This window comes from Mesitornis unicolor, unplaced genomic scaffold (genome assembly GCF_000695765.1).
Source record: "Mesitornis unicolor isolate BGI_N332 unplaced genomic scaffold, ASM69576v1 scaffold1950, whole genome shotgun sequence".
Classification (NCBI taxonomy): Eukaryota; Metazoa; Chordata; class Aves; order Mesitornithiformes; family Mesitornithidae; genus Mesitornis; species Mesitornis unicolor.
Window position 1 is genome coordinate 11,564 of NW_010157367.1, and position 26,525 is coordinate 38,088.

Consider the following 26,525-nt stretch of genomic DNA (forward strand, 5'->3'; position numbering starts at 1 on the left):
TCTGTTCTAGGTCCTTGAACGCTCAAGAGATGTTGTGGATGAAGTGAGTGTTTCTCTCAGGCTGTGGGATACGTTTGGGGACCACCACAAAGACAGGCGCTTTGCTTATGGAAGGTAAATTGATCCAAGCAAAATTTCAAGTAATACTTGTAAAATTTTAGGGCAGAAAAAAATTGCAAATCTTAATTTTGAAAGGCAAGGACTTAGATACAATCAAGGGTATTCATATTCCTGCCTACTGCAAAGAGGATTATCTGCTGCAAGGATTAAAAAGATATAAATATTTAAAAAGCACCGTAGTTTTACTATGCTACATTTCCTTGAACAGCCTGCTAAGCTCTGTCAACAACTGTTGTCCTATTTTGAATTTTAAAGAACATTCCCCAAAATAAGATTGTAGTTTTACAAAACTGAACATCAGCATTCCCTGCCTGTATAAGCAGTGTATGATATAATTGCCAAACAGACAACTAACGAGGAGAGATGTTGGAAAACTCCTGAAATATTTCTTTTATCGAAACCTGTGATGTTGAATGGGCAGCTAACCTCCTGAGAGCAGAGCCAACTGCATGAAAGGTCAGGGGCTTCTGTATTTTTTTAATTAAAGCTGAGGAAATGAAAGATTTGTTTTCTAGAAGTATCAAGTGTCTGCTAGTGAATCGATTAACCCTGGAAATTAAAAACAAAACAAATCAAATCAAAAAACCCACAACAAAAACCAGGCAGTTAGAAGGAATGTAATCTAGATTTTTCTAGCATGTGTAATGTAACTTCAGCGTAGTTTCAACAAGGACTGAAGCCAATGGTAGTCTTTCTGTTTTGTTTAATTGTAATTAGATCTGGCTTTGTAGCACTACAGACAGCAGAGTAACAGGTATTTGAATACACATGTAATGAGAACACATTACCTGGGCAAATACCGGGCTGAAGGTGGGTCTTGGACAGATATTTTCATAACTGATATTTGAGTGAGGTCTTGGTCCTCACACATTTTTTCACCTTCTTGAACTTTTTAATATCTTTTTCATATCTGCTTCAGTCACTGCAGATGATCAAACTTTTCATAGAGAGAGTTTTGGGTTTTTTCCAGCTGGGAACGCCATTTGTAAAGTGTCTGTCTCAAAATGTGCTGTCTTACTGTTTTCCTTCTCTCTGCGCTACTTGGTGAAACAAGTGACTTTGAAGGATGACTGTCTTTTCTGTTCACCCTTTAAAACTGCAGGAAGGAGTTCTGTAGGTTGAATCCACCAGATAAATTTTCGCACTGTAGAACTCTCTATGGCAGTTTCTACAAACCCTCCTTTGTATACAACACTGTGTTAGTTGTGTTTTACAGAGTCGTGAATTGTCTTGAATTTTGTGTCAGAAGCTAAATTAGCAACACGTCTGGGCTACATAACCTGCACCGTTTGTAAATAGGCTTTGTGAGTGAAGGAAGTTAATGACTTTAAGGTAATATTGCCCTTAATATTTAGTGCTATTTGAGTATGTGAATAGATGCTGTTTTACCATATGGCAGCATATGGAGCCTACTTTGATAAATATGGGTGTAACTTAATGTTTCCACTAACTGGTCCTCTTAGATGTGGCCTCCTAATGTTCTGAAACAGATACTGTGTCACTGAGAAGATTACTAGAGATTAGAAGGACAAATTCAGGCATGTTCTGAGCTCTGATCCCACGTTTACTGACAGGACGGGCGAGGGGGGAAACGACATACTTAGATTCTAATCCTGCAAACCCCAAGGAGGACATGAATAACTTTAGATCTCATGGGATTAAGCGTATGAACACAGTGATTCATTTTTGATGTTAGCAGAACTGAACCTATGTGGAATCAGGTTTGCTATGCCCTGATCAACTTAAAAAGGCTGTTCTGGAAACTTGCAGTTCTGTTAGGGGTTTTTCTGAAAGTCTGTAAATGCAGAAAGTAACTGCAAACTCTAAATAAACTATTTTATAAATAGAATTCCAATTGTAAAATTTCCTAATTGTAAGCACTGATTAGGTACTTCATTGTTTTGAAAGGTATTAATATTTCATTTAAAACTGTTTAGTATTTTATCTATGTTAGCATTTTAACAAGATATTTCCGATATTGAATGCTCATGTTTCTAGGAATTTATTTTAAATCACTTCTGTACGCTGAACTACAGATTACTCATAGTTGAGCCAAATCTTGCAGTACAGTAAAAAGCATATGTTGTGCCAAACTGCTCAAGGCTAAGCCTACAAGTGTACCATGTTTCTGATTGTCTGAAATATAATAACAACAGCAACAACAATAATAATAATAATGTGTATTATATATAAAATATGCATTATTATATAGTATATAATAATATTATAATAATGTAACTTTTGGGTTCCCTTCAAAATTTTTTTCTGATATGCTCCTTGTGCAGAGGATGGCTTATTTCAGCCACTCAGCCAACACCTCTAATTGCCCTAAACGTGGGGTAACAAGAAGCAGCAGGTCACTGATTCACCCGCTGCTTGTCGGAAAAGATTGTTCCATACAGTTTCACAAAATGTTATATAAATAGATCATGCTATAGATGACAGGGTGAACAGTTAATAGGACCTGCAGCAAAGATAAATCCTTCTTAATTCCTTATTTTTCACAGATAGAAACATGAAAGCAGAATGACAAAAGGAATGGGCTTTCCACTATTTCTGTGTGACAGAAAGATAAACGTATTTGTATACCACTGAGGATGGAATAGTTAATGTTCCCACTGCCATCCTTTAAAATAGGAGTATGGAGAGCACGATCCAGCTTGCACTCTAGTGTGTGGTGTTTAGTTTAATAATCACAGTCTCTGGGAGCTTTGGGAAATAGTTCCTGACAGCTTAAGGAAGGGAGGAGAATGCAGCTGGAGGGACTTGTGGAAATATTTGCTACAGTTTCATGGTATGACATGTTTGGGATTTTTCTTCCTTAAAGTGTGTGCTTTAGTTTTGGAAGTATCCTCTTCAGTTCAGCTTAGGCATGATGTGATGCCAAACAGTCATTTGTTGATACAGTCCCCACAGGGTTTTATTGATGCAAAATCACTCGTTGTAAAATGACAACGTCTTTGTTATGATTAGCGTGTTGATTTCCAGCTCTTAGTCACCTCTTTCTTTAGTAACAATCTAGTCTCGGTGCTATTGTATTCTCTAAGACTGCAAATAAGGTAGAAGCTTCATATAAAGCTCAAGTTGTTATCATGTACCAGTTTCCCGGAGAGGCACAAAATTGCATGTGTAAAGACAGGAAGATATCTTAATTTACATTTCAGCTTGTTAGGATTCACTGTCCTCTATCCTCCTGTCCAATCTGGTTTTGAACAAGTGACAACATGTCATCATGTTAACTAATTCTGAAAGCAAAATGGGAGGAAGAGAAAGACTGGCTTGCACTTTTTTTTTCTTTTTGCATCCTTTTCTTTTTTATTTTTTTTTCAGGTAAACATATTTGACTACAATTTGATTAATATCCTGCATATCCTATTTTTTAATACATGCAGCTCTAGTATGTGTAAACATGAGCACAAATCTGCAAAGAGTTAATTCAGTCCCAATCAAATACTTATTCTCAATACCGTGGATGTGGTTTGTCAGCTAATTCAGCCAGGAAGATTTATTTACTTGCAACTTAAATATAAGCTGTAGACCAAACAAAATCTGTTCATACAGCATGAACAGAAAACAGCTTTTTTTCCTTGTGACTTACAAATGTGAAAGCCTTGCTATGAGACTGCTGACAGAGCCTCTTAAAATATGTTTCAAGTATTTCCTCTGTTGTGAATGGATTTCATAAGCCTTGTGGGTATTGTATGCACACACAGGAACACATGCATTCATCTTTTTCTATGTGATTACAATTTCCTCAACCAGTTATTTCAGTGTAATTGAATCCATAGAAATATACCTTCTGAACACTGCTGAAAATAGGCCATGACAACAAGGGTTTGTCACTGATATTTGAAGACTTCCACCAATCTCTTTAGGGTTGTTTTGTTCTGTTTCTTTTTCTTAAAGGACAGTGATTATGATATTTCTATAAAAACAAAACCCAGGTAGCTTTGATATTAAATGGTATTTGCATTCAGGAAGTTCCGTGAGATTAGGACGAGGTGGGGGTCTTCAGAGAGTTACTCGGTTTGCCCTTAGATCGGTGCCCTCTGTCATTCACTGCCAGTGCCTAAGCTGAGAACAGGTCAGCACCTCCTCGTCTTTCTTCAAAGTAAGTCCAAGGTTTCAGAAATGCTTCTAATGAAAGCCCACGCTTTTCTTTGCAGTCTTACTGTCCTTGTTTTTATGTTATGATAATTCTTCACCTTCCACAGGCCTCACGAGCCATTTCCTGGTGTGGGTTGGAGGGGAACATCACAGATGTGCCTGCGCAGCAGTAGCACTTAACAGACACAAGATAGTCTTTTGCTTTGTTAGTGAAGTGTCAGCTGACAGGGAATCCAATTGTTTTTGGATGTTTCTCACCTTGCCTGCTTCCTTTTGCTATGTTTTGCTGCCGCAAAAAATGATACGCAGTATCACAGAATCATCTTCAGATAGATTCCAAAATTTGTGAGCCTCCTCATCTACTTTTCAGTGGTTTACAAGCTATTCAGGTTCTTCATCAGGCAATCCTGAAGAACTCCTGTAAAAAAACATTTTTAATATTTGTTATGATTTTTTTTCTCCTTTGAGTTTGACTCAGATCAGCCTCAAGAAAGGTTAGATTCACAGAGAGACAGCATTCTCAAGTAGTTTTATTCTGATATGATGTCTGCATGCACTAGTTTTTTCTTCTTTCATTGTCTATATTAATATTTGAGGCTTTATCACTTAGTCAATGGGAAAGTTTATGCTTTATATATGTCAAATTAATGCAGATCTACTACTTTTCTCTGCATCCCATCAGTTACATATTGTGAGTAGAAAGAGGTTGCTATGGAATTGCTGTTAGGAATCCTTTCTTTAGAAAGGTATGTGCCAAATGACTGTTGGTGGGGTCTGAGGCTCAACTTGATGTATATGTAACCTAGCTATAATAGAGAGACACTTGTCATGCTTTAAGCCTTACTTGACTGGAGTGAAAAAGTATATATCAAATGTTATTTGTGGTATGAGAGAATTTTCCATTTCTCCTTGCTCTCCTAAGTCAGCGGCTGGGTGAAAAGAAGGCATTTGGGCTTTATCCTAAAAACACTGCAAGACAACATCAAAATCTTTTGGAAATGCTAAACCTGGGAAGTGACTTTCCATCAAAATCTTGATCTTTGTGAATAGGTGCTAGGTGGATTTCTTGAGCTGTTTTGTACTACAAGGGTCTCAGGATCTCAGTCTGGATTTCCTCATAAATATGTCAGAACATGGAAACCACTCTGCACAACCAGATGTAGCTGTTTTAAACTGAGTTCTTATTGGTAACTTTGTGACATCAATTTGCCAGTTAAAATTTCTTGACAGTTTTGGGGTTTTTTAAATTAAAAAAAGAAAGAGGAGGAGGCTGGTTTTGTGATAGCCCAAAGAAAGCAAGAAATATGCAAGTCCATATTTTCTCCCCATAGCAGGAGATGCATCTATCATCTGTTAATGATCAGTTTTCATGTCTTCTGTGACTCCAGAAGTCACTCATGCTGGATGTAAACCAGACCCTATCATTCTTTAATCTTTGGGCTTTTACCTCTCTCTTTATCTTTATCTTACCTTCCTAGCTGGGTTCTTCATCAGTACTTATAAGGAATTGTGCTTTTATGGCATTTTGGGACCTAGCTTTGTATCTTCTTTTTTTTTCTTTTCCATCCTTACATCCCTCCCCTACCTTTATTTTTTTTTCTTTTAAACATGTTGCTTCAAATGATGTTATGACTGCATCTCTTCTTACTTCTTTTAAAATCAATACATTTTTATGATTGACTGTTGGTTCCTAGGTTTTTTTAGAGGAGGCGGCTGGAAGTAAAGAAAGGGTTAATTTCTTCTTTCATTTATTCTTCGGCAGTATATTTGATGAAAGTTGGTTTTCTGCAGAGAGACAGCATGTAGTTTTCATGTGTAAGCTGCCTCCTTACAATGACAGAAAGTAAGTTTGAACAGCCCACCTTTCCTTGTGTTTCTGGTTTCTCCATTGTTCTGTGAATTTATTTCTCATCATTTTGTTTTCTGGCTGCAGACAGCAGTCAGCTGATATGTCCTACAAAAGCGTTTGTAGCTATATTCTTATCAGTACCTCTGCATGGTATTGCAAGTTTTGGTGCTTGCCCTAGGTTGATGAGCTGTGCTACAGCTAGCCTTGTACCTTCTCTTGCTCTATCGTTTTCTTTAATCCTTCTCCTTTGATTTGGTGTTCAGGCTTTGCGTCTTAGTTTTATAAACCATGACTTTTCATGTGATGCACAGAATATTTCAGAATTTCAGCCTCAATTAACTATCTCTAGAGTTCTATTTATCACACAATTTTTATTCCTGCGTTAGAAATGCAGTAACTGAGAGATCTTCTCTGGGGAAGGGAAAAAGGCATGTATTGCTGTATTATGGTGGATGTGTGTACTGCTAATATACGTGATTCTAAAGAGGGTTTTACTGAGTCTACTGGCAAAATGTGGCCTGGAATCATGCTAGGGTACCTTGCAGGCAGCCTATTTCAACTGCAAAGTTCTGTTTAGCACTAAGATAGGTTTTTTCATATCTAAATGCTGAACTAGAATTATGGGTGAATTTAGTTTTTATAGCCAGCAATAAAATTAAGCAAATGCCAGGACTTTGTAAGCAGTCCTTTAAATTAAAAATACAATTGTTTTCCTCGTTACACTGTTCCACACAACTTTGCCATTCTTTTTAGCCCTATTGCTGGTCAGACATTTGTACCATGAGAGTAGCTCTTACAGGTTTCTGTGATGGAAAATGAGATATTTTAATCATTCTTTGTGATAGCAAAACATTTTTTGTTATTCTCTATAAATGCACCACTGTTTTCCCATGAGTACCCTGAAGGAAATAGAAGAGATATTAAAATGCTTAACATTTAAGAATGATGTATTGTTTGTAAGGGAAGTATGGGAAAACTCTTTCTACTTCTGAAACACAGTCTTGAAATATGCAGTTTTCTTAAAGATAGCTTTATTTTCTTTTTGTTATCGTTGGTTCCTACTAAAAATGACATTACAGAAAATTTAGAAATAGATCTGCATGCTACTCACCACAAAATCTGAATATATTTCAGGGCATTTTGACAGTTTCGCACATTACACCAGTACTTAAGAAGCCTCACTGCTGTCGGTAAAGTATAGAACTAATTGATTCTCCTGCTCACATCCAGGGCACTGCATGGTCTTGCCCTGCCTTCCCTGGATATCTTCAGTTCTTCACATGCCAGGCACCCCTGCATTTTAGTTCTTCTAGCCTTTCATCTGTTTTGAGTGTGTGCTCGTAAGTCCTGTGTCTTCAGGTCATTTTGTTGTGCTTGCCAGTCACTTAATGAATTTTTTCTCATTTCATGTGATGGCTGCAACTGCATTTACTAAAAACCGAGTCCCCTTAAAACATTATCAGCCTTGCTTATCTGCACAATTTTTTTTTCAGCTCAGTGAGATCCATGCATGAGAAGTGTTGTATAACAGAGTGAACCTCTCTTTTCAAAATGTATCTGGATTGACATGGAGCTGTAGCAGGGTTTTGTTCAGCCATAAGTGAGATGCTTAATTTAAATCTTGGAAGACTTTTTACTGCCTGAACCAACTGTGTTTGGGAACTTGGGAGCTGGTATTTGCACTCAGGCTGCTGCCCTACACAGTCTTTCCTTTCAGGTGGTTGATGGACTATGCAGGTGCACACTAAAGAAAGCTCTTGTCGAATTCTGGTCTCAGTGGGATAAGTTCAGCTGTGATGCAGGACTGAGGAACCTTGAGAAAATTATGAGAAGTGTGTAGTGAAAAAAAAATGAGGAGGAGTAAAAGCAAAGCAACTTTTTATTGATAGATTAATGTCTAAGGATTAGCTGTTCTGGTAAAGTCAAGAGAGTATAACACTTTGGATAAACCTCTACCGAATTGTTTGCTCTGTAAAATTCTAATAGACTCTGTTACTTCAACCTTGTTTCTTAGAGAAAGATGATCTCTAAAAATATGGAGAAATAAAGACTATAATAGGAGAAAATAGGATAGGAAATCCACTGGGTTTGTTTTTTCCCCTCCTCTCCAAGTCTGTTCTAAAAGTTTGATTTGATTAAGTATGTGCAAAACACTTCTTGTCAACTGAAATATAATTTGTATATCCTTCAGCTGATTCTGTCAGATTTAACTCTTGGGTCTCGTTTAAGCTTTCTAAAATAAAATATGTACTTTTGACTTGTCCTCTAGGAAGATGAGAAGATAGCATGGCAATACGGTTCAGTCTTCCTCCTTTTCCTCTTTCACACTCCCTCCAATTTCCAGATCAGAGACATCTCCTTCACATTCTGTATTCCTCACAGCTTTATTTCTTTTCCTTTCCAAACCCAACAGTATTATTCCATGACTATATGGCAAATGGTACCCCTTACTCATGAGCAGCAATTCATGCATGCAGCAGTTTTACACAGTAACTTGTAAATTATAAACTAGAGGGAAGAACTTCTTTCTAGGTAATGCAGTGTGTACGTTTCAGAAGGCAGCCTATTTCTGCACTAGAGTTTATAACTAAACTAGGAAACATTAAACTTTTAAACATGCTTGCCATGGAATATATGAGATATCATTTAATATTACAGCTTCCTTCAAGTTCTATGTAGCAGTTTCTGGTTGAAAGCTGGATCGGTAATGTGGTGTGTAGGTACATCTGCAGTGCAGCTGATTATACCAGCTCTGGAACACACATCACGTGTAAGCAGAAGAGTCTTTAAAAATCTCAGTCCCAAACTAATGGAGTGCTCTGTTACACAAAGCAGCTCTAGTTAGAAAGCACTGACTTCTCTGCTGTTTCTAACAGCTCCATCAGAAAGGCTTGTTAGATAGCTAATATATTCCTTTTTCTCCCCCACCTCACGAGTTTCTGATTGTAGTAATTCCAAAGTAACTCCCCAATGCTTACCCACAGCATGACTACTGCTGAAGCCTAAGGTTGATAATTTAAAGTGGTCTTGTCTTTGTCAGTGCTATACTGCTTGCTGTTTGGCAGTGACTTGGGCTGCTCTCTCTACACCTGATACAGTTCACAACTTGCACACTAGGAGCTCACAGGATGGCACCACACCATATGCTGATTTCTGCCAGAGATTTGGTTGTCCAGAAGGTTTCTTTTTGTGCTCTGAAGTCTAAAAAGGTCGTTACTTCCATCAGAAGTTCTTATCCAAGGACAGTATCACTGAATATACTGAGGTAATACCTACGTTAGGTAGATAGGTTGCTTCTTGGAATGGTGGTGAGGTTCTTTCTTTGCCCACAGAAGTCTCCTGTAGGAAGTCCATAACTATATTTAGACCGAGCTGGGCTGACTTCAGATGTATATGTTTTGCATTAAGAATTACTTTTGTGACTCCAAGGGGAGCATTTGGAGTGCTCTTATGCTTTAATGTGAGACTCCAATTGGTCACCCAGGAAGTAACAAACATGTGAGTGGTTGTTGATTTGCCTACAGCTGAGAGAATCTGTTCCCCTTTTCCACCTGCCAAGTTCCACACATCTACATTATGTTCTGCCCTCTTAGGAACCCCAGTGAGTAGAAAGAAACCTGTTTTCTTACACTGGTGGTGCATTGGCATTTCATTTGTGGTTTATCACATGCTAGAACAAGTCATACAGAGGTTATGAGCTTTGGTGATACCTAAATATGTTCCGATGTTTCAAATAGTAAGAGTAGATGATTCACAATTTCTTCTGATAAACCCATGAAAAGCAGAATGTAAGAATAAAGCAGTTATGCATTTCCAACATGTACTACTGAATCTACAAGGCAATGTGTTGGTTATCCAACCTACCATTTCTCCTTGAGTTATTTATCATACTTATCTTTGTTTCTTGTGATACTTCAGTATCAAACACCAGTCATATGTAATCATATGCTTTTGTGTTTAACAAAGGAGGATGCACACAGTGCCTTATCTATTGCCCATCTCAATTGGATGCTGCTCTAGGAGGAATGTGATGGAGAAGTTCTAAAGCACTTTTTGGTATTCAAGTCTATGAAAATGTTTCTTGACTCATTCCTGAATTTTACTGGGAAATGGTTATGAAATTTCTTTCTAGAAAAAAGCAGCTTGTATTTGTGAATATATTGCTGCAGAGAGAAGGAAGCAGAAGTAAATTTGATTCATCCTTTCTCATCCTCAAAGTAACAAAACCACACAAAAATGGCAATGAATTAGATATATTTTTTAATCCTATCCTTTTATGTTCCCTGAGAATACTAAAATAACATTGGTAAATTTTTAATGTTTGGAAAATATTAATGCATTATTTTAACCTGACAGGTTCTGGCTTGTATGAAGAAATGTCAAACCAAACTTTCTGCTGAGGCATTAGCAAGTTGTAAATGTGCCTTTGACATGAAAAGGAATTGTAGGTATTTTAATTAAAGTTTCCAAAGCATAGTTTCCCCTAAATGTTCACAGTCCTGTGTAGACAGTTAATCTTCCTCATATATTACTGTCTTCAGTTTGTACTAATAGTGCAAATCATGCCTATGACCTGAATAAAAACTTAATTTATTATGACAAGGTGGATGTACTTTGTGAGGTAGCAGACCCAGCTGTGGTGCTGGTTCAGCATATGAACTCTGTCACTATCCAGTGATTTCCCATCCATCCTGTTTATGGCACAGGGCCATTTATTTCTCCCTGATAAGTACAGAACTCTCAGGATATTAGTTTTAGTGGAAGTTCAGGTTTTTAACACAGGATAAATAATATGGCAATCACATGTTTTACCTCTTTATTCTGTTTGTCACTTCATTCAGAAGGCAGTAAGATGGAAATGTCCTGTTAGTGCAATGCTATGTGTGTTATGTGTTATGGGTAAAGAAACCAGCTTTCCTCAGCTCAGTTTTATGGTCGCCCAGAAAAGGTCAGAGATGATGAGTTGCTCAAGAACCACATGCAGCTCTGTGGCAAAAAAACGAGACTCCTTTGGCAAGGTCCTGCTCATTAGGAGCAGTCAGCATGGTTTCACTAAGAGGAAGTCATGTTTGACCAATGTGGTAGCCTCTTATGAGGACATAGCCAGGTGGATAGATGATGGTAGGGCAGTGGATGTGGTCTGTTTTGATTACAGTAAAGTATTTGACACTGTCTCCCATAGCATCCTTGCAGTTAAACTGATTAAGTGTGTTCTAGATGATCGGGTAGTGAGATGGATTGTGAACTGGCTGAAGGAAAGAAGTCAGAGAGTTGTGATCAATGGGACAGAGTGCAGTTGGAGGCCTGTATCTGTATCACTGGCTTTTCTCATGAGCCCAGGTCTGTGGCCAGCCCAGCACTGGTCAGCAGCACCCCATGGGGGAGCTGTTGTCATCTCCTGCCTGTGAACTCTTGCTGGAGCTGTTTCCTTTTGGTTTTCACAGAATCACAGAATGTAAGAAGTTGGAAGGGACCTCGAAAGATCATCCAGTCCAACCCCCCCCTGCCAGAGCAGGATCTCCTAGAGTAGGTCACACAGGAACACGTCCTTTCAGAAGCGCATTTTCTGAGATACGATGTGTGTCTTGTGGTTTGTAGAGTCAGGAGGGCTGGATACTCATGACTGCAATTACTTGGCTTAGGTATTAGTTTCTGAAGGATACGAGACAGTCTGTCTCTCTAAGATGTTTAGTTATAGTTAGGACCTGCCAGATAGCCAACGCTTGCCTCTCCGGCAGTTCTGATGATCTTGAATTAACGATTGACCAGATTAGAATACGTGTAACACGTTGGGTTTTTTTGTCTTAGCTGTACATTGATTTCTCCTTTCTGTGAGCTGAGCAAATGTCTGCTGAGGCCTAGGTTTCACTCTTACATGACCTTGAATAGAGCAAGTTTGAGTTTAAAGGGTGTTTGCCTCAGTTATGTAGAAGACCAGTGTATTAGCTGCTTACCACTTTGCTATTTAGTAAATAACTTTCCAGTTTTGAAAAGACCTTGTTTCTAGATATGACAGATGTGTTGCAGTTTACATAAGATACAAGCTTGGAGCAGGAGCATTTCTCTTGCATCAAAAGTTATGCTCACAGCAGTACCCGTATTGTATGCAGCTATCTTTAGAAACAGTCTTGCTGGATATATCTGTGCCCTCAGTGCAGTACTGAGAAGGTATTTCATTATTTAAAAGGTGAATGTTAAGATTCACTGCTGCTGCTCTATATATTACGCAAACTGCAGACACAACACATTTGTGCTGAATTAAAGAATAATAGAAGTGAGATAGACATGGTATTGCTCAGCTTATCCTGCTGACAATTTTGTAGTGTAAGTTGCCTCCTCAAAATGTCCCTTCCCCTCAATTTTTCTTAAGTGTTTCACTTCAACATTTTTTCTTCTTTTCTTTGTTTCCCATGAGAGACCCAAGAGCTTGAGAACTGTTTTATAACATCCCATCCCAGTTTATAAATAATGAAATTGCCCCAAGTTACGGATGCCCTGAGACAAGTATTCAAGCGTTTCTTTGCCTTAGGGTGCTAGCTCTGACAAGAGTTAGGTGGTGGTTTAGAGAATGAACTGACAACCTTAATCCTCATATTTAAAATTTATAAAGCAAGTTTATTTAGTGAAGTACTTTTGTTTTCTTAAAAACCTTTAAAAGCCTGCTTACTCTGATTTAAGCCACTTCCCTATTCTGCACTTTACTGACCTTATTTTCATCATGTTTATTTTTGTTTATACTGTAAATTGGTCTTTCTGCAGCAATTTGCCCTTCTAACAGGTTGTTTATTAACGGTGTTAGAGAATTGCTGTGCAAAGTGCATTGCAAAGGAGACCACCTCAGTATCTAAAATGGTGCAGTAAAGGTATTTCTCCGTGACAAGTTCAGAAGTGACCTGTGTCTGACTGTGTGGCTGTTCTGAAGTTTTGCATAACTCCTGTCTAATTCCTAAGCCCCACTGGTCTTTGCCTTGCAATTTAGGTGTCCAATCAGCAGAATTATTTATTAAGCAGTGACAGCCTGTGAATAACCATAGTCTAAAAGTAAAGAATGGCAAGCCCTACCTCTCAGTGCTCTGTTCATATGTGCAGGGATCATCTCCTGGCATAGAGGGGCAGTGCTTCCTAGGTATATGGCTTTGTGCTCCCATGCTTTTGTGGTGAAATGTGTAGCTTCTATAAAACCTCTGCACAAACAACAAATATTCTGACACCTTGGTGTCGGCACATTTTTCAATTCTAGAGTGGAGTAGCTTTAAGCTGGAGTGGTGAAAATAAGTGAAGCTGCAGTGGAAAGTGTATTTGTTAGGTTTTAATTGGACATTTTCTTGTTGCCTTTCTAGGTCTGATGTAGTTGTTCTGTGCTTTTCAATTGCTAACCCTAATTCTCTGAATCATGTGAAAACGATGTGGTATCAAGAAATCAAGCACTTCTGCCCTCGCACACCTGTCATTTTGGTGGGCTGCCAACTAGATCTCCGCTATGCAGATCTCGAGGCTGTTAACAGAGCCAGACGGCCTTTGGCAAGGTAAAGTCTAAACAAAAATAAGAATTTAAAAAATATCACCTTGATAACCAGGTACAGTACTTTCAAAAGAGAATTGATAGAGCCTGGTTTCTTTTTTTTCTTTTGTAAAATGGGAATGTATGTGCTTTCTTCTTGTTAATTCTGCTGTCTGAATTGGTTAGTTCTTTAACACACATACACAGTTATTATATATTTCCCACAATATTTTTGCACATTGGACATCTAAGCTTGTTTGGGTGTCTGAACACTATGATAATATAGAGATACTAATTGTTACTGGAGATTTTCACATCAGTCTCTCTCCATCTGAACATGTGTATCGTGTCTTACCCTGTCACTACTGTCAGATGTTGCTTTAAACTGGCAGATTCTATTTGTTCTATTAATTCTCAGTCCTTTTTTTTTTTTTTCAGATGTAATCCTAGATCATTGCAGAAAATAAAGTGGTTGCAAATTAAATTTTTTAAAGTTTTGAGATTAAAAGAGAGTTTGTGGTCATTGTGGAGAAGTTGTTTTTTTTCCCAGATTCAAAAGACAAGCATTCACATGTTTGGGTAAAACAGTCCTACAATTACCTGCTTGCTTCTAATTTCCTCAATATAAGTGAATTTGAGTGAGACCAGATTGATGGAAATAATATCTGTGATCTTGTAGTTAAAGACTGTGTTATAACAAATTCCCATAAACGAATTGAATTAATATTTCATGGGCTCTTAGAAAACTTTGCATTCAAATCCTTGAATTGGAAATATGATTTTCATAGGTTTGTCTGTTTATTCAGCATTTCTTCATTCTGTGGGTGGGATGGGCTTTTTTGTTGACTCTTTAAAAGGAAATGTTTTTATCAAAACTCAAAATTCTTCTTCTGTGCTCATCCTCCTTTCCGATGTCACCATTAATAAAGTTTGAATCAGTGTGCTGCATGTCTAGCACAGAATTCTGCCACCTGAACTGATTATTAGCTGGCAAACTAAAGCAAGCAGTTGTCTGGAGTGTGTTAAGTCTGCGCCAGCTTGTGTCTGCACAATATGGTATGCTCAGACAACGCACTGTTGGGTCATGTCTTCTCTTGAGATGACTTTTTTGTTGAGAAAATGGATCCTAGCCCAGACTTTCTTCTGATTTGTTTACCCTACGTCATGTATTAGAGCTGCTCTGGAAATCCATGAGTTCCTACATAATGCCTCTACAGCCAAAACAGGGCTATTTCTTGAAGTAAGTGTTCAGTTACACTTTTACCATAGGCTGCTATGATTTTTCTTTCAGAACCATAAGCTTAAGAAATACTTTCCATTTCCTATTTAGCTATATTTGTGGCATTTCTATGTTATGAGAATTTCCGTTGGAGTTTGCATTAGGTCATCACCAGCAGAGATAAAGAAGTCATTATCCCTCTCTAGTCAGCACTTTTCAGACCACACCTTGAGTACTGTGTCCAATTTTGGTCCCCGCTATACAAAAAAGATGTGGACAGGTTGGAAAGGGTCCAGAGAGGGGCCATGAGGATGATCAGAGGACTGGAAGACCTGCCATATGCAGAAAGGCTGAGAAAACTGGGCTTGTTCAGCCTTGGGAAGAGGAGGCTTAGGGGGGACCTTATCACCATGTACGAGTACATAAAGGGTGGCTACCAAGAAGATGGAGACTCCCTTTTCACAAGGAGCCACATGGAAAAGATGAGGGGTAATGGACACAAGTTGCTTCTGGAGAGATTCCAACTGAACTCCAGAAGAATTTTTTTACCATGAGATCAATCAGACACTGGAACAATCTCCAGGGGAAGTGGTGAATTCCCCCACATTGGTCAGTTCTATGAGTCAGCTCGACAGGGTGCTGAACCATCTCATTTAAACTATACTTTTACCCTGGGAGGTTGGACTGGATGATCCTTGTGGTCCCTTCCAACCTGGTATCCTATGATTCTATGACATAAAGAAAATACTAACAGACTATCTGAGTAGAAAGGGATGTTAGGAGGTTTTTTAAATAATAGACGTTCTCAAGCATTCCATCAATTTTTTTTTACTGTAAATTTCCCTTTAACAGAAAGGAGGCTTGCTCCATTTTGTGCAAATGACTTTACACATTTTTAGTAACACTGCATATTTTAGTAGCATTACCCAAACTTAAACAAAATTACATGTGTTATTCTGAAACTCTCTGGAATCATGGTTGGAGTTTTTCAAAGGGCTCTGTGGGCTTAATTTTATATTTTGTTTCATTTGAATATTTATCTGAGAATAGGTGCTGAGGCATTGTGTAAAATTCCATGCTTTCTGAAGTAACTTTGTGATGATCATTGTGTGAGAGAAAGTTTGTTTTGTTTAACCCTAGGCCGATAAAAAGAGGAGACATTTTGCCACCAGAAAGAGGCAGAGAAGTTGCCAAGGAACTTGGGATACCATACTATGAAACCAGTGTGTTTGACCAGTTTGGGATTAAAGATGTGTTTGACAATGCAATTAGAGCTGCCCTGATCTCCAGAAGACACCTGCAGTTCTGGAAATCTCATTTGAAGAAGGTCCAAAAACCTTTGCTTCAGGCTCCATTCCTACCTCCAAAAGCCCCTCCTCCAGTCATCAAAATTCCTGAGTGTCCCATACCGAGTGTGAACGAAGCTGGATATTTATTGGACAGCCCGCTGTGTGCAGATGTCATGTTTGTTCTCCAGGATCAGGACTACATTTTTGCTCACAAGATTTACCTAGCTACCTCCTCTTCAAAGTTTTATGACCTTTTTTTAATAGAATGTGAGGAAAGTCCAGACATAGATGAAACACAGTGTAATAAAGAAAATACAAATACGGATGTTCTGACGAGTCACCTTGAGACGAACGGTGACAGTGATGAGACAACCTTGAAATCTGCTGATGTTAAAACTCCCCCACCAGAAAGTACTGATTCTTTAAACACACTAGGACCTGAACCTGGTGAAACAAATTCTGCAGCAAGATCTCTGTCATCCTGGGGTAAGGGGTTTGTTAGTGTGCATAAGGAAATGCAAGTCAATCCTGTCTCGAATAGGACGTGTCCTGTAACTGTGGTAAAAATGGATTCATCTGTGCAGGCTGGACCTTTTAAAACTGTTTTGCAGTTTTTATATACAGGGCAACTGGATGAAAATGAAAAAGATCTCACAAGACTGGCTCAGATTGCTGAAATCTTGGAAGTATTTGATTTGCGAATGATGGTGGAGAATATTATGAATAAAGAAGCCTTCATGAATCAAGAGATTACTAAAGCATTTCATGTCAGAAAAGCTAATCGGATAAAAGAGTGCCTTTGCAAAGGGACATTTTCTGGTAAGTAAATACATGCTTTAACAGAAAAAGAAGTCATTCTTTTCTCATTCATGTTACTGTCGCTTCACAGACTTCAAAACCTGTGACAGCTTACATTGTTCTGAGACGAGGGATGAGCCCAAAATTATAGTGTTACTCAGGGCCAACTGTTCCAACCTGGGATTCTGCAGCTTAATTCCCCAAAATCCACACACAAGCTTTAAAATAAGTGACCAAATTTTCCAAAGTGATATCCCCCTTTTAAGTCAGGCTTTTTATTTAACTCCATGGAACGCTAGAGATGTCTTTGCAGTAGGGGTTGTGGGAAGTGAAAGAAGTCCTTGGTTAACAACGTGCAAGTGCAACATACATTCTTGAGACACAGTTTCACTTTAAATGGAGACTTGCAGCGTGCCTGTTTCTTTGTTCCCTTGGCAGATGTGACATTTAAATTGGATGACGGAACCATAAATGCCCACAAGCCACTGCTGATATGTAGCTGTGAATGGATGTCTGCTATGTTTGGAGGATCATTTATTGAAAGCTCAAATAGTGAGGTATTTGTCCATTTTGTCCATTTTGCTTATAATGTCTGATGAATTTAGGGTGATGGAAGCATCATTTTGTATTTTTTTGAAGGGTTGCAATAATCCCTGGTATGATTCTTTATCCTTTCCTTGCAGACCTGGGATGCTTCTCTTTCTAAGGCATTAAATTAGGATGCCTAGGAGGATAACCTCTTTTCTGCAAGGCCTGAGACTTCCTCCAATGCTGGAGTGTGTGTTTAAACCTGAAATCCTTGAAAATATTAAATATGGGGGAAAATGGAATATGGATTTATGCATTTCTTTAAAATTTTAAACTTCTATGAATATATATTAATATAATCAGAAGTGTTACAAAGAGTGCTTGGAGCAGGGACATTGAGGAAGGAATTGAAAGGGGGGAAAAAGGGTTAAAGGACATGGTGTTAAACTAGAAAAGGGGGCTGGTTTCACAGTACTTCAGTAGAAAGTAAGCTTAGATTTTCCAGTGCATCAGCTTGTCCTCTTGAGTAAAGCAAGTGTAAAGTACAGTATAAAAGATCTCGGTGCTTTGCATTAAAATTTTGCAGCAGAAGCCTTGTCTTTTCAAGCGCCTTTAAGGGCTGTTCTTCATATTCTAAACACTCTGCTAATATTTTTTTCTTGTGTCTTATCCATGAGCAAGTTTAGATTTTTAGTTTCTGTTTTGTTCCTTTCCATACTTACGGGTGTTGTTCATATAGAGTTCATGTTTTTTGTGTTTAATATTCTAGAAGATTGTGTTCTACTTAGATTTTTTTCTTGTTGCTTCTAATACAGCTGTAAACATAATTCCTTTCCCAGAGGCATGCTCGACAAGTGGTTCATTAAAAATACATAGTTTGAATCTAGTAAGCAACATTTGGCAATAAGGAATATAAATTTATTTTCTACCAGCCTATTTTTAATGATTAACTTAACAGTCTTAGCTCATCTTTCCTATTTAAAATATTTAGCTTCCATTTTGTAGAGTTTAAAGCATTAAGTAATGCTTTTGGAAGTTTTAAAATATAGGTAGATATGAATTGAATGGTTTCCATTAACTGGTTTACAAAACATAAAACCGTGTGCATTTTACTTATTACTTTTTCTCTACTTGAGACACAGTATTTTATAAACTCATTAACTGAATTTACTGTTCTCTGCACTAACAAAAATATATTAATAATGAATTTGTTTCACAACTAGCTCCTCTTACTTGGAGAACTGAGCTGCTTCCCAGGGTGGCTGATATGCGTAACAGGTTCATGCTTTAGCACTAATGGATCTGGGTTTGAATCCCACCCATCCAGGTAGAGCTGAAGGAAAAAATCACAAGCCCCCAAAGGTTAACAACCAGCTACGTGACAACAGTTAACCCCCATCTACCGGGAAGTATGTGCTGACTGGTTCCAATCAGTCAGATTAAGTTGTGTGTACATTTAATTCCTCATCGTAATTTTATTATTATCTGTTTGCTCTGCCATTTTTTTACTGCAAGTTCTTTAGAATATCACAGTGCATTCTTCAGTGCCAGCACCTCTTGAGTTATGAAGATGTACATTACAAACTGCTCCTTAATGGAACAGACTAGCCCGGGTATTAGAAGCAGGCTTACCTGCTGCAACCTTGAGTCATGCAAGAAGCAGTTTTACCCTGTTCTTTGGCAGAGTGATCATGTGTGCAAACTGTAGCTGAGATGCTACAGTGCTAGATTACAGTGAGGCTTTCTAGCTCTCTTTCCTCCTCTTTTAGGCTTCCCTGTAATAAAGTTGAGTTGGAGTTGTGCTGGTGAGAAATAGCTTTTGTCCTGGTCTTAGTATTTTCATTACACGGTGCTTACACTTAATTACATGTGTGTGGCAGAAATGGTTTACATTTTCTTTGCTTTGTTTCTTCAGTTCTCAGTCCCTTCCCAACCGTCATTTACTTGGATAACTTGGTTATTGGTAAACAGACTGAGAGGGTTAGTTTTTCGTTATCCTTTGGTTTCTGTTATTCTCAGAATCACTAGAATATCCCTTGCCAGGAACAGATAGATTGCATTCCTCAGGAAGTCTACCAAGGGGCGTTTGGTATGGGAAGTGCTCAGTGGCTTTATGTATCCCACAAAGCTGTACATTCACAGGCTAGAAAGCATTGAACAGATCCACTGTTTGATGTGGATCCAACTCCAGTAACTTGGGTAGGGTTGCTTGCATGTAAACTGTCAAAGGATCTGATTCTGGAGGTATGCTTACCTGTTGGCAACTTCTTGACCTTTAATAGGAAATCTATTTTTTGAAAAATGTTTTCCCTGCATTTCTAAAATTACTTAAAAAGAGAGAGTCCAGCAAATAGGCAGAAGTGAAATATGGCCCTTATATGAAAATTCCTTAATTATTAGAGACTCTTTTCTTAAATATCTTTTCCAGGTAGCTCTTCCCAACATAAACAAGACTTCCATGCAAGCAGTTTTAGATTACTTGTATACCAAACAACTGTCCTCCAGTCGGGAACTGGACACGCTTGAGTTAATCGCTTTGGCAAATAGGTTTTGCCTTCCTCACCTGGTTGCGCTAGCAGGTAAGAATTTGTGGCCTTGCCCAATGCAGTGTCTTCTGCAATGGCTGAAACACGTTGTAATGGTTTTGGAACCCATAGGATTTTCTCAAGTGTCAGTGAGAAAATAAATCTTTTTTTCTGAAAGGGATATTGTAATACAAATGGATATTTTCACTTAGAGAAAATGTATTTGCCTTTCTCTAGCCTTTTTTAGTTTTGTGCTAAACCAGCTCAGAACATTGAAGTATTCTGTACTTTGAAAACAGAAAGAGTAAACCTTCTCTTTAGCGTTGATGTAATTCCTGTGGTTTGTAGTATCTCTTCTGTGGTTGTTAATTTACCTGAAAACAGGATGGACTCCAGGCTTTCCATTAGGTAATAAATGAAGTGCTCCATTATACATTTCTATTTGAAGATATTAACTAAGCCAGTTCAGAACTGATCTAGATGATGATGTTTTTTTAGAAATGCTGTCTGAATCCCTTTTCACTACCTAGAATTGGGTGTTTTAGTATATACATGGGGATTAAATCCTTATTTCAGGAAGAAAAGCTTTTCTATCACACATATTTAGAGAAAAATTACAGGATGGGATACTACTTAGTTTTAAAATTAAATCCATACACCTCAGACCTCTGGGGTTGGGGTTTTTTGTCTGTTTACTTTTTTCTATGTATGTAACTTGGCGTTGTTCTGAAGACATGGCCAAGGCCAAAACTGGGAGACAGATGAAGCAGAGCTGCACATATTTACAAGACAACATTTAGGCAAAATTTTCACTACATACCAAATCCTAATTCTCCTTCAGTTGTGCACTTCAGCACTATCTATCTTGTCTTCACTGGTTCTGACAGACCAAATCACTGTTGCCTGATTTTATGCACACATTTTAACTGAAATCTTCTTCTTTTTTTAAGTAGTTACAGCATAAACTTACATATAATATTAAGAATATTTCGTTCCATTTAATTCTTGATGAAATGTTTTTGAGTCCAAAGGCTACTGCCAACAACTGAACCCAGTAGAATCCAATCAGCTGAGGACATTTCCCAAAAAACACTCAGACCTCCAAGATTCTAGGAAACGGTTCTAGGAAAGGGTTAAGGAGACTCTTGAACCGAAGTGACTTTTGCAGGAGCTCTTCAGCCTTCGTCTGGATCCCTAAGAACGACTAATTTGAGAATGTGAACAGGGCCTAAAGTGAACTTTTCTATATCAGTGCCGTGGATATACCCACTAATAAATCCACAGTGCAATGGTAAGTGCACTGTTGCAAAAAACTTGGCTATTGCTTTTGTATTACCCAAAAGAGACAGCTGATCCATATTTCTGATTTATATTGAATATTGCACCCATCCATTCTGCCAGAAAGAGACTAGTGGCTGCTGAACTTTGTCCTTCTGTAAGTGGTTATTAATTGCAGGCTCTCTTTCTATAAGAAAGAGGTAAGACTTGTGTGTGAAACCAGAAAGAAATAGTCTGGTTTGAGACAAAAGGGCAAATCCTCATATGGTCTGTGCTTCACTGGAGCAAGACAGTTTATACCGTGATGCAGAATCTCCAGCCACAACTCTTAGAGGCCAGAATTTGACTTCACAGATCAGAAGTTGCTCAGGATATCTGGGTGAAAGTGTCACTTGCATAATGGTAGAGTTAACACTAGGAGGAGGGAGAACGTGCCTTCTTGTTCTTATTTGTGGATGACCTGACCTTCAAATGTGACCGTTTCCCATCTGAGTGATGAGTTTTCTCCTCTAACAGAACAGCATGCAGTACAAGAACTGACAAAAGCCTCCATGAGCGGCGTTGCAATAGATGGAGAAGTACTATCCTATTTGGAAGTGGCACAGGTCAGTGTGCACTGTATTTTAAAGATACTCTGGCCAACTGCTGGACTTGCTTTTAACACCTTATTGGTTTTGAACAATGCTTCCAAGTGGCTCAAAGTCTGCAGTTCTGAGGGTGCTGACAATAAAACTTAATCTTCTATTTTAAAGAAGGTTTTTCCTTAGTTCAAAGGTGAAACACGTATTTAAGAAATCTTGGAGGAGTTGTCTTTCAAATGTGTATTTTAGCTTTTCTTGATTGTGGAGCTTCCAAGCTCCGCATTCGCATGGCCACGCTTCAGTAACATGAAATGGAATATAATGAAGCTGTTCTGCTTTGTAATGGGGAATGATTCTTGAATTCCTTTCAGTTCAGTTCTTGTAGATAACTTTAGACCTGTATTGCAAAGGAAATGTTTTTTGTATTCTTAGACTTGACGCTTAGACTGGCTACTCAGAGCCAGTCATCTCATAGTTCAGAGTGCAAAGCCTATTACTTTATCTTCAAACATGATTCTGTGTTTCTTGAGTCTCAGAAACCATTACAAGAGAGAACTCCCAACTCACAGTTGAAGTACACACATCGGTGTTCTAAAAGGAGTACTTTGGCAGTCTCTCAGATACAGTAATACAAGCTAAAGTGATTGGTTTAGATTTTTTTTTATTCTTGATTTCACACCAATGGTGAGCCTGGCTGCAACTTGGCTTGAAGTTTGGGGTTTAAGTAGCACTAAAATACAGCAAGAGCTGGCTACCAAGCAAAACCTATTGCAGCTGCTTTCAAGTGCCTTTGTTGCCTATAATGCTGTTGCAAAACCAGGACTGAACCCCTTCCAAGAAAAGGCAGCTTGCTTCACTTAATTTTGATTTTATCAAGGGTGTTTTTGTTTTGATTTTTTTTTTTTAAATCCTGGTTGAAGACAGAAGTCATATGTTTAACTACTGTTAGGATATCCTCTGTGCCCAGTACCTATGTGAATATGATGTATTTATAATCTGAGAAGATCACAGTAGACAGAACACCAAAAGAGATACTCATGCTATACGATCTGACTTGCATTATAGCTGTGCTTCCTTACAACCATAGGAAGCTTGTACAAGATTCTGTATTGAGCTTTCAGTAATATTTGATTTCTGTCAATGAGCATAGTTTTCCAGGGAGTTACTTCAGAGCAGGGTTTGCAGTAACCAAGACGGATATACGACTGATACAACCATACCGGAAAATTCAGGTCTACAACGCCAGGCGTTCAGATCTTGTGTGGGGCCGAATGCAGTTTGCCAGATGATATGCAGGATAGGCACCTATTTGTGAGCTTTTTGGGCCACTGGTTGTTCCAGCAGAGTTGTGCGACAAGGTCTAGGGCATCTAGCGGCTCATGAAGGCATCTAGAGGCCACTTCAGCCTCAACAGCTCTCCTCTGTGCTTGGGAAAGTGCTGCTAGATACAACCTGTTGGAGGCAGTTCTAGCTTTAGTTGTTAAGTGGGGCTGGAAAATTAATAATAACCTCAGGAAATGGAATAAGTTCTTTGTTTTTCTTTACAGTTTCACAATGCTAACCAGCTGGCAGCTTGGTGCTTGCACTACATCTGCACCAATTACAACAGTGTTTGCTCCAAATTCCGCAAGGAAATCAAAGCTAAATCTTCAGGTATGGGCAACTTTTCTCCACAGTTTTCATGAGGTTTCCCCTTCTTTCTCCCCCCACAGCTGCTTAAAAAGAAAATAAAAGATGGGTTCAGATAATTAAGCAGTGAGACTGAGCCTCTGCACTATCTTGAGTAGCATTCATAACGTTCTTCTTATGTGTAAAGAAAGGTCATAATCATTAGCCTGATTCCTGGCCAAGCATTATGTTCCATACCTATTTCAGTGATGCTAAAACAAATAGAGGTATTTTCAGGCTCCACAATGCCAAATACACTCTGTAAATGGCTTGCTTTTTTACAGCCTTTGATGGACTAAGGCCCCTTGAGTGCAATTGCTTTCAAAGCCTCTTCACCCTGTAAGTAAGGCGTATGAGGAAAGTTGGGGAATCGCTGATAAGCCAGCTGACATAGAGACTGGATAAACTTATCAGTAGCATAGCTTTATGCAGAGATTTCTGGGATTTGTGTATCATATTGTCTTATTTGAGGGCTTTTTCATTGTTTCTTTTTAATCAGATAATCAAGAATATTTTGAGAGGCATCGCTGGCCACCCGTGTGGTATTTAAAGGAAGAAGATCACTACCAGCGAGTTAAAAAAGAAAGAGAAAAGGAAGATGTTGCACTGAATAAACACCATTCAAAGCGGAAGTGGTGCTTCTGGAATTCCTCTGCTGTAGTTGCCTGAACAAAGCCAATAAGTGGAAATCCATAGCCAGTGTCAGAAGTTAGTCTTATTGTTAGAAATAAGATGTAGTTCAGGTTTTCAGGAAACTTTGTTCCATGTGTGCATTTATTATTGCTAGGGTCAAAAGCACAAGCTCATTGAAAGTGAGCCTGGAACAGCTCCTCAAAGTCATATGTATATTTTTGGCTAGTAAGCAGGTAAATGTCTACCATTATTACATTTCTTTTTATATAAAAAAAAATAATCCAGCATTAATGTTTCAATCTCCAATTGGGAACTATTTTTATACTGTCTGTTGTATTTTGTTCAGATAAAATTCTGGATACTGTTTTATTTTACAGACCACAAAATAGCCATGTAGCAGCTTTATAATTAGATTTTAACTATTTTTACTATGCGAGTACCGTGAAATAGACAATCTTCAGTCATCAGAGACCGCTTCTAGAGTATCTCATAAGAAGTCATCTTAGGAAATTACCCAGTTGCCTAGTATAGGTTGTCTTTATTTTTTTAAGTACTGTGCACTGGTAATATAATCAGATGGTTATTTCTTCTTTCTAAAGTAAAGGGTTAGAATAAGATCCAGTAACTGCAAGATATAGAGTGCTTGATCTTTGCTCAGCTGAATAGCAGGCAGTATAATTACCTGTTCAACTGCAGGCAAATATACTTCTAATATTTGCCATGTAAGTGCAAATAATTATGACTATGTGGGCCATGTGAAATCTAGTGATTCTAAGTATTCAGAGGTTTTATATGTCTAGATCAAAGAGGACATTTCTAAAATCATTTAGAAGGGCTTATTAATTTATATCCTTATACAAGTATGGATCTGAATGCAAAAAACAGTTACACTGCTTGCATTTGAATTACTGCATGGCAGTTACCTTGTTCTGTGGGATCTTAACCATGCAGCCATTCCTCATGTTGAATTCATTTTTGCTTCAGTGGAAGCAAATTGAAAGGACTGCAAAATCAGGTCGGAGTTATCTAGTGTTACACTATTTTGTAAATGCAGAAGGGTCTTCACACACAAGATCACTTCAGTTTGATCCAAATTCCTTTATAGTTTTTCCCAAGTAGAAGCCAAAATGTTAGGTTATTTTTAAGTAGATATATTTTCCCTGGAAGTAGGTATTCCTAGAAAGCTAGGAGCAAGACAATGGCAGAAAGGCAGGAATTCTGCACAAGTGGTGCAAGAAAAGAAAAAGCCTCCAGTGTTTTCAAATAGCCTGTGTGCTTACGACTTTTTATCAACCATTACTCTAAAGCTGCAGTGTTACACTAGATTACATAAGGCTGAGAGCGTTTTTTAAAAGACCAAAACTAAAATACATAGACTGTAGAACATACACATGCAATTCTGTACAGTGTCTCAGGCACAATTCTATAACCAAGTTAGTACTGTGTATTAGGTTTATTAATATTGTTTTGTGCTGGCAGCTCAGCATACCAATGTGAAAAGCTGTTTGTGTTTTTTCTGTATTCAAAGGCAAGGCAGTACAGTCAAATCCCAGTACTGTAGGTCAGGAAAGGCTTTGGATGGAAAGCCATATACACTACATGTTTGTGTTTTGAATGGACTAATTCTTGGCAGATGCTACCACAGGATGGTAGAAGCCACCCAGCATGGAAAGAGATGCTGCTCTACAAACTTTTATAAGAAAAACAAGTGACAGATTCCTACCCCTATAAGATTCATCACTATACAGTGATAAAGAAGGGCTACAAATGATGGTTGCAAATATGTCTCCTAAATCTTGGTCAATGATATTGTATATTGTGGAGGAAAAGAATGAATGAGAGAAGATGTATCAAGACTAAGATGAGATAAATACCTGTTGTCATAAAATGTTAACCAGTCACATTTTAAGTAAGTATTACTACTAGGTTTTACACAACCAAAGCTACTGTATGATTGTAATCTTGCCAAACTGTAATGGATATATAAATGAACCTGAGGTATATGCAATAATATCCAGTTGTGCTAGTTATCAGCTACTATAACCAAGTGGCTGGTTCATTTGGTTAATGCTGTCTATGGCCTTTAATCTTGGTGGTTATTTTGTGTTTTTTATTTTGCAAAAAAAAAAGTCAATAAAACTGTTTAGTTACAAATTGCCTCCCAGCTCTTTCAAGAAGCTTCCTAAATTTTGCATTAGGAGTTGCCCTTTTTAGTGCTGCTTGTAAGCATTCAGCTGTGGTATCATTCATTGAATTTCACTGAACTGATACTTCCATAGGATATTAGCTTTTGTGGTTGGGAATGTCACGAGGAATCCTACAGCATTTGTTTATAATGGTGGAAGGTTGGTGCTTCTCACTTACTGTTAAACCACGTAGCAAAAAACCCTCCTGCCACTTTTCCCCATGGTTTCTGATATTTAATTAGC

At 38.2% G+C, this 26,525-nt stretch overlaps 1 protein-coding gene across 1 annotated transcript in view; it reads left to right on the top strand.

Annotated features, from left to right (window-relative positions):
* Nucleotides 1-25,276, top strand: part of RHOBTB1 (Rho-related BTB domain containing 1) — a 25,829-nt gene extending 553 nt beyond the window's left edge. Inside the window, exons 2-9 of the mRNA XM_010179633.1 lie at nucleotides 11-114; nucleotides 13,417-13,602; nucleotides 15,937-16,904; nucleotides 17,322-17,440; nucleotides 19,840-19,990; nucleotides 21,731-21,819; nucleotides 23,343-23,448; nucleotides 23,963-25,276. Coding sequence (XP_010177935.1) covers nucleotides 11-114; nucleotides 13,417-13,602; nucleotides 15,937-16,904; nucleotides 17,322-17,440; nucleotides 19,840-19,990; nucleotides 21,731-21,819; nucleotides 23,343-23,448; nucleotides 23,963-24,132 — 1,893 coding nt within the window. The 3' untranslated portion in view covers nucleotides 24,133-25,276. The remainder of the gene's footprint in view (nucleotides 1-10; nucleotides 115-13,416; nucleotides 13,603-15,936; nucleotides 16,905-17,321; nucleotides 17,441-19,839; nucleotides 19,991-21,730; nucleotides 21,820-23,342; nucleotides 23,449-23,962) is intronic.
* The last annotated feature ends 1,249 nt before the right edge of the window (nucleotides 25,277-26,525 follow it).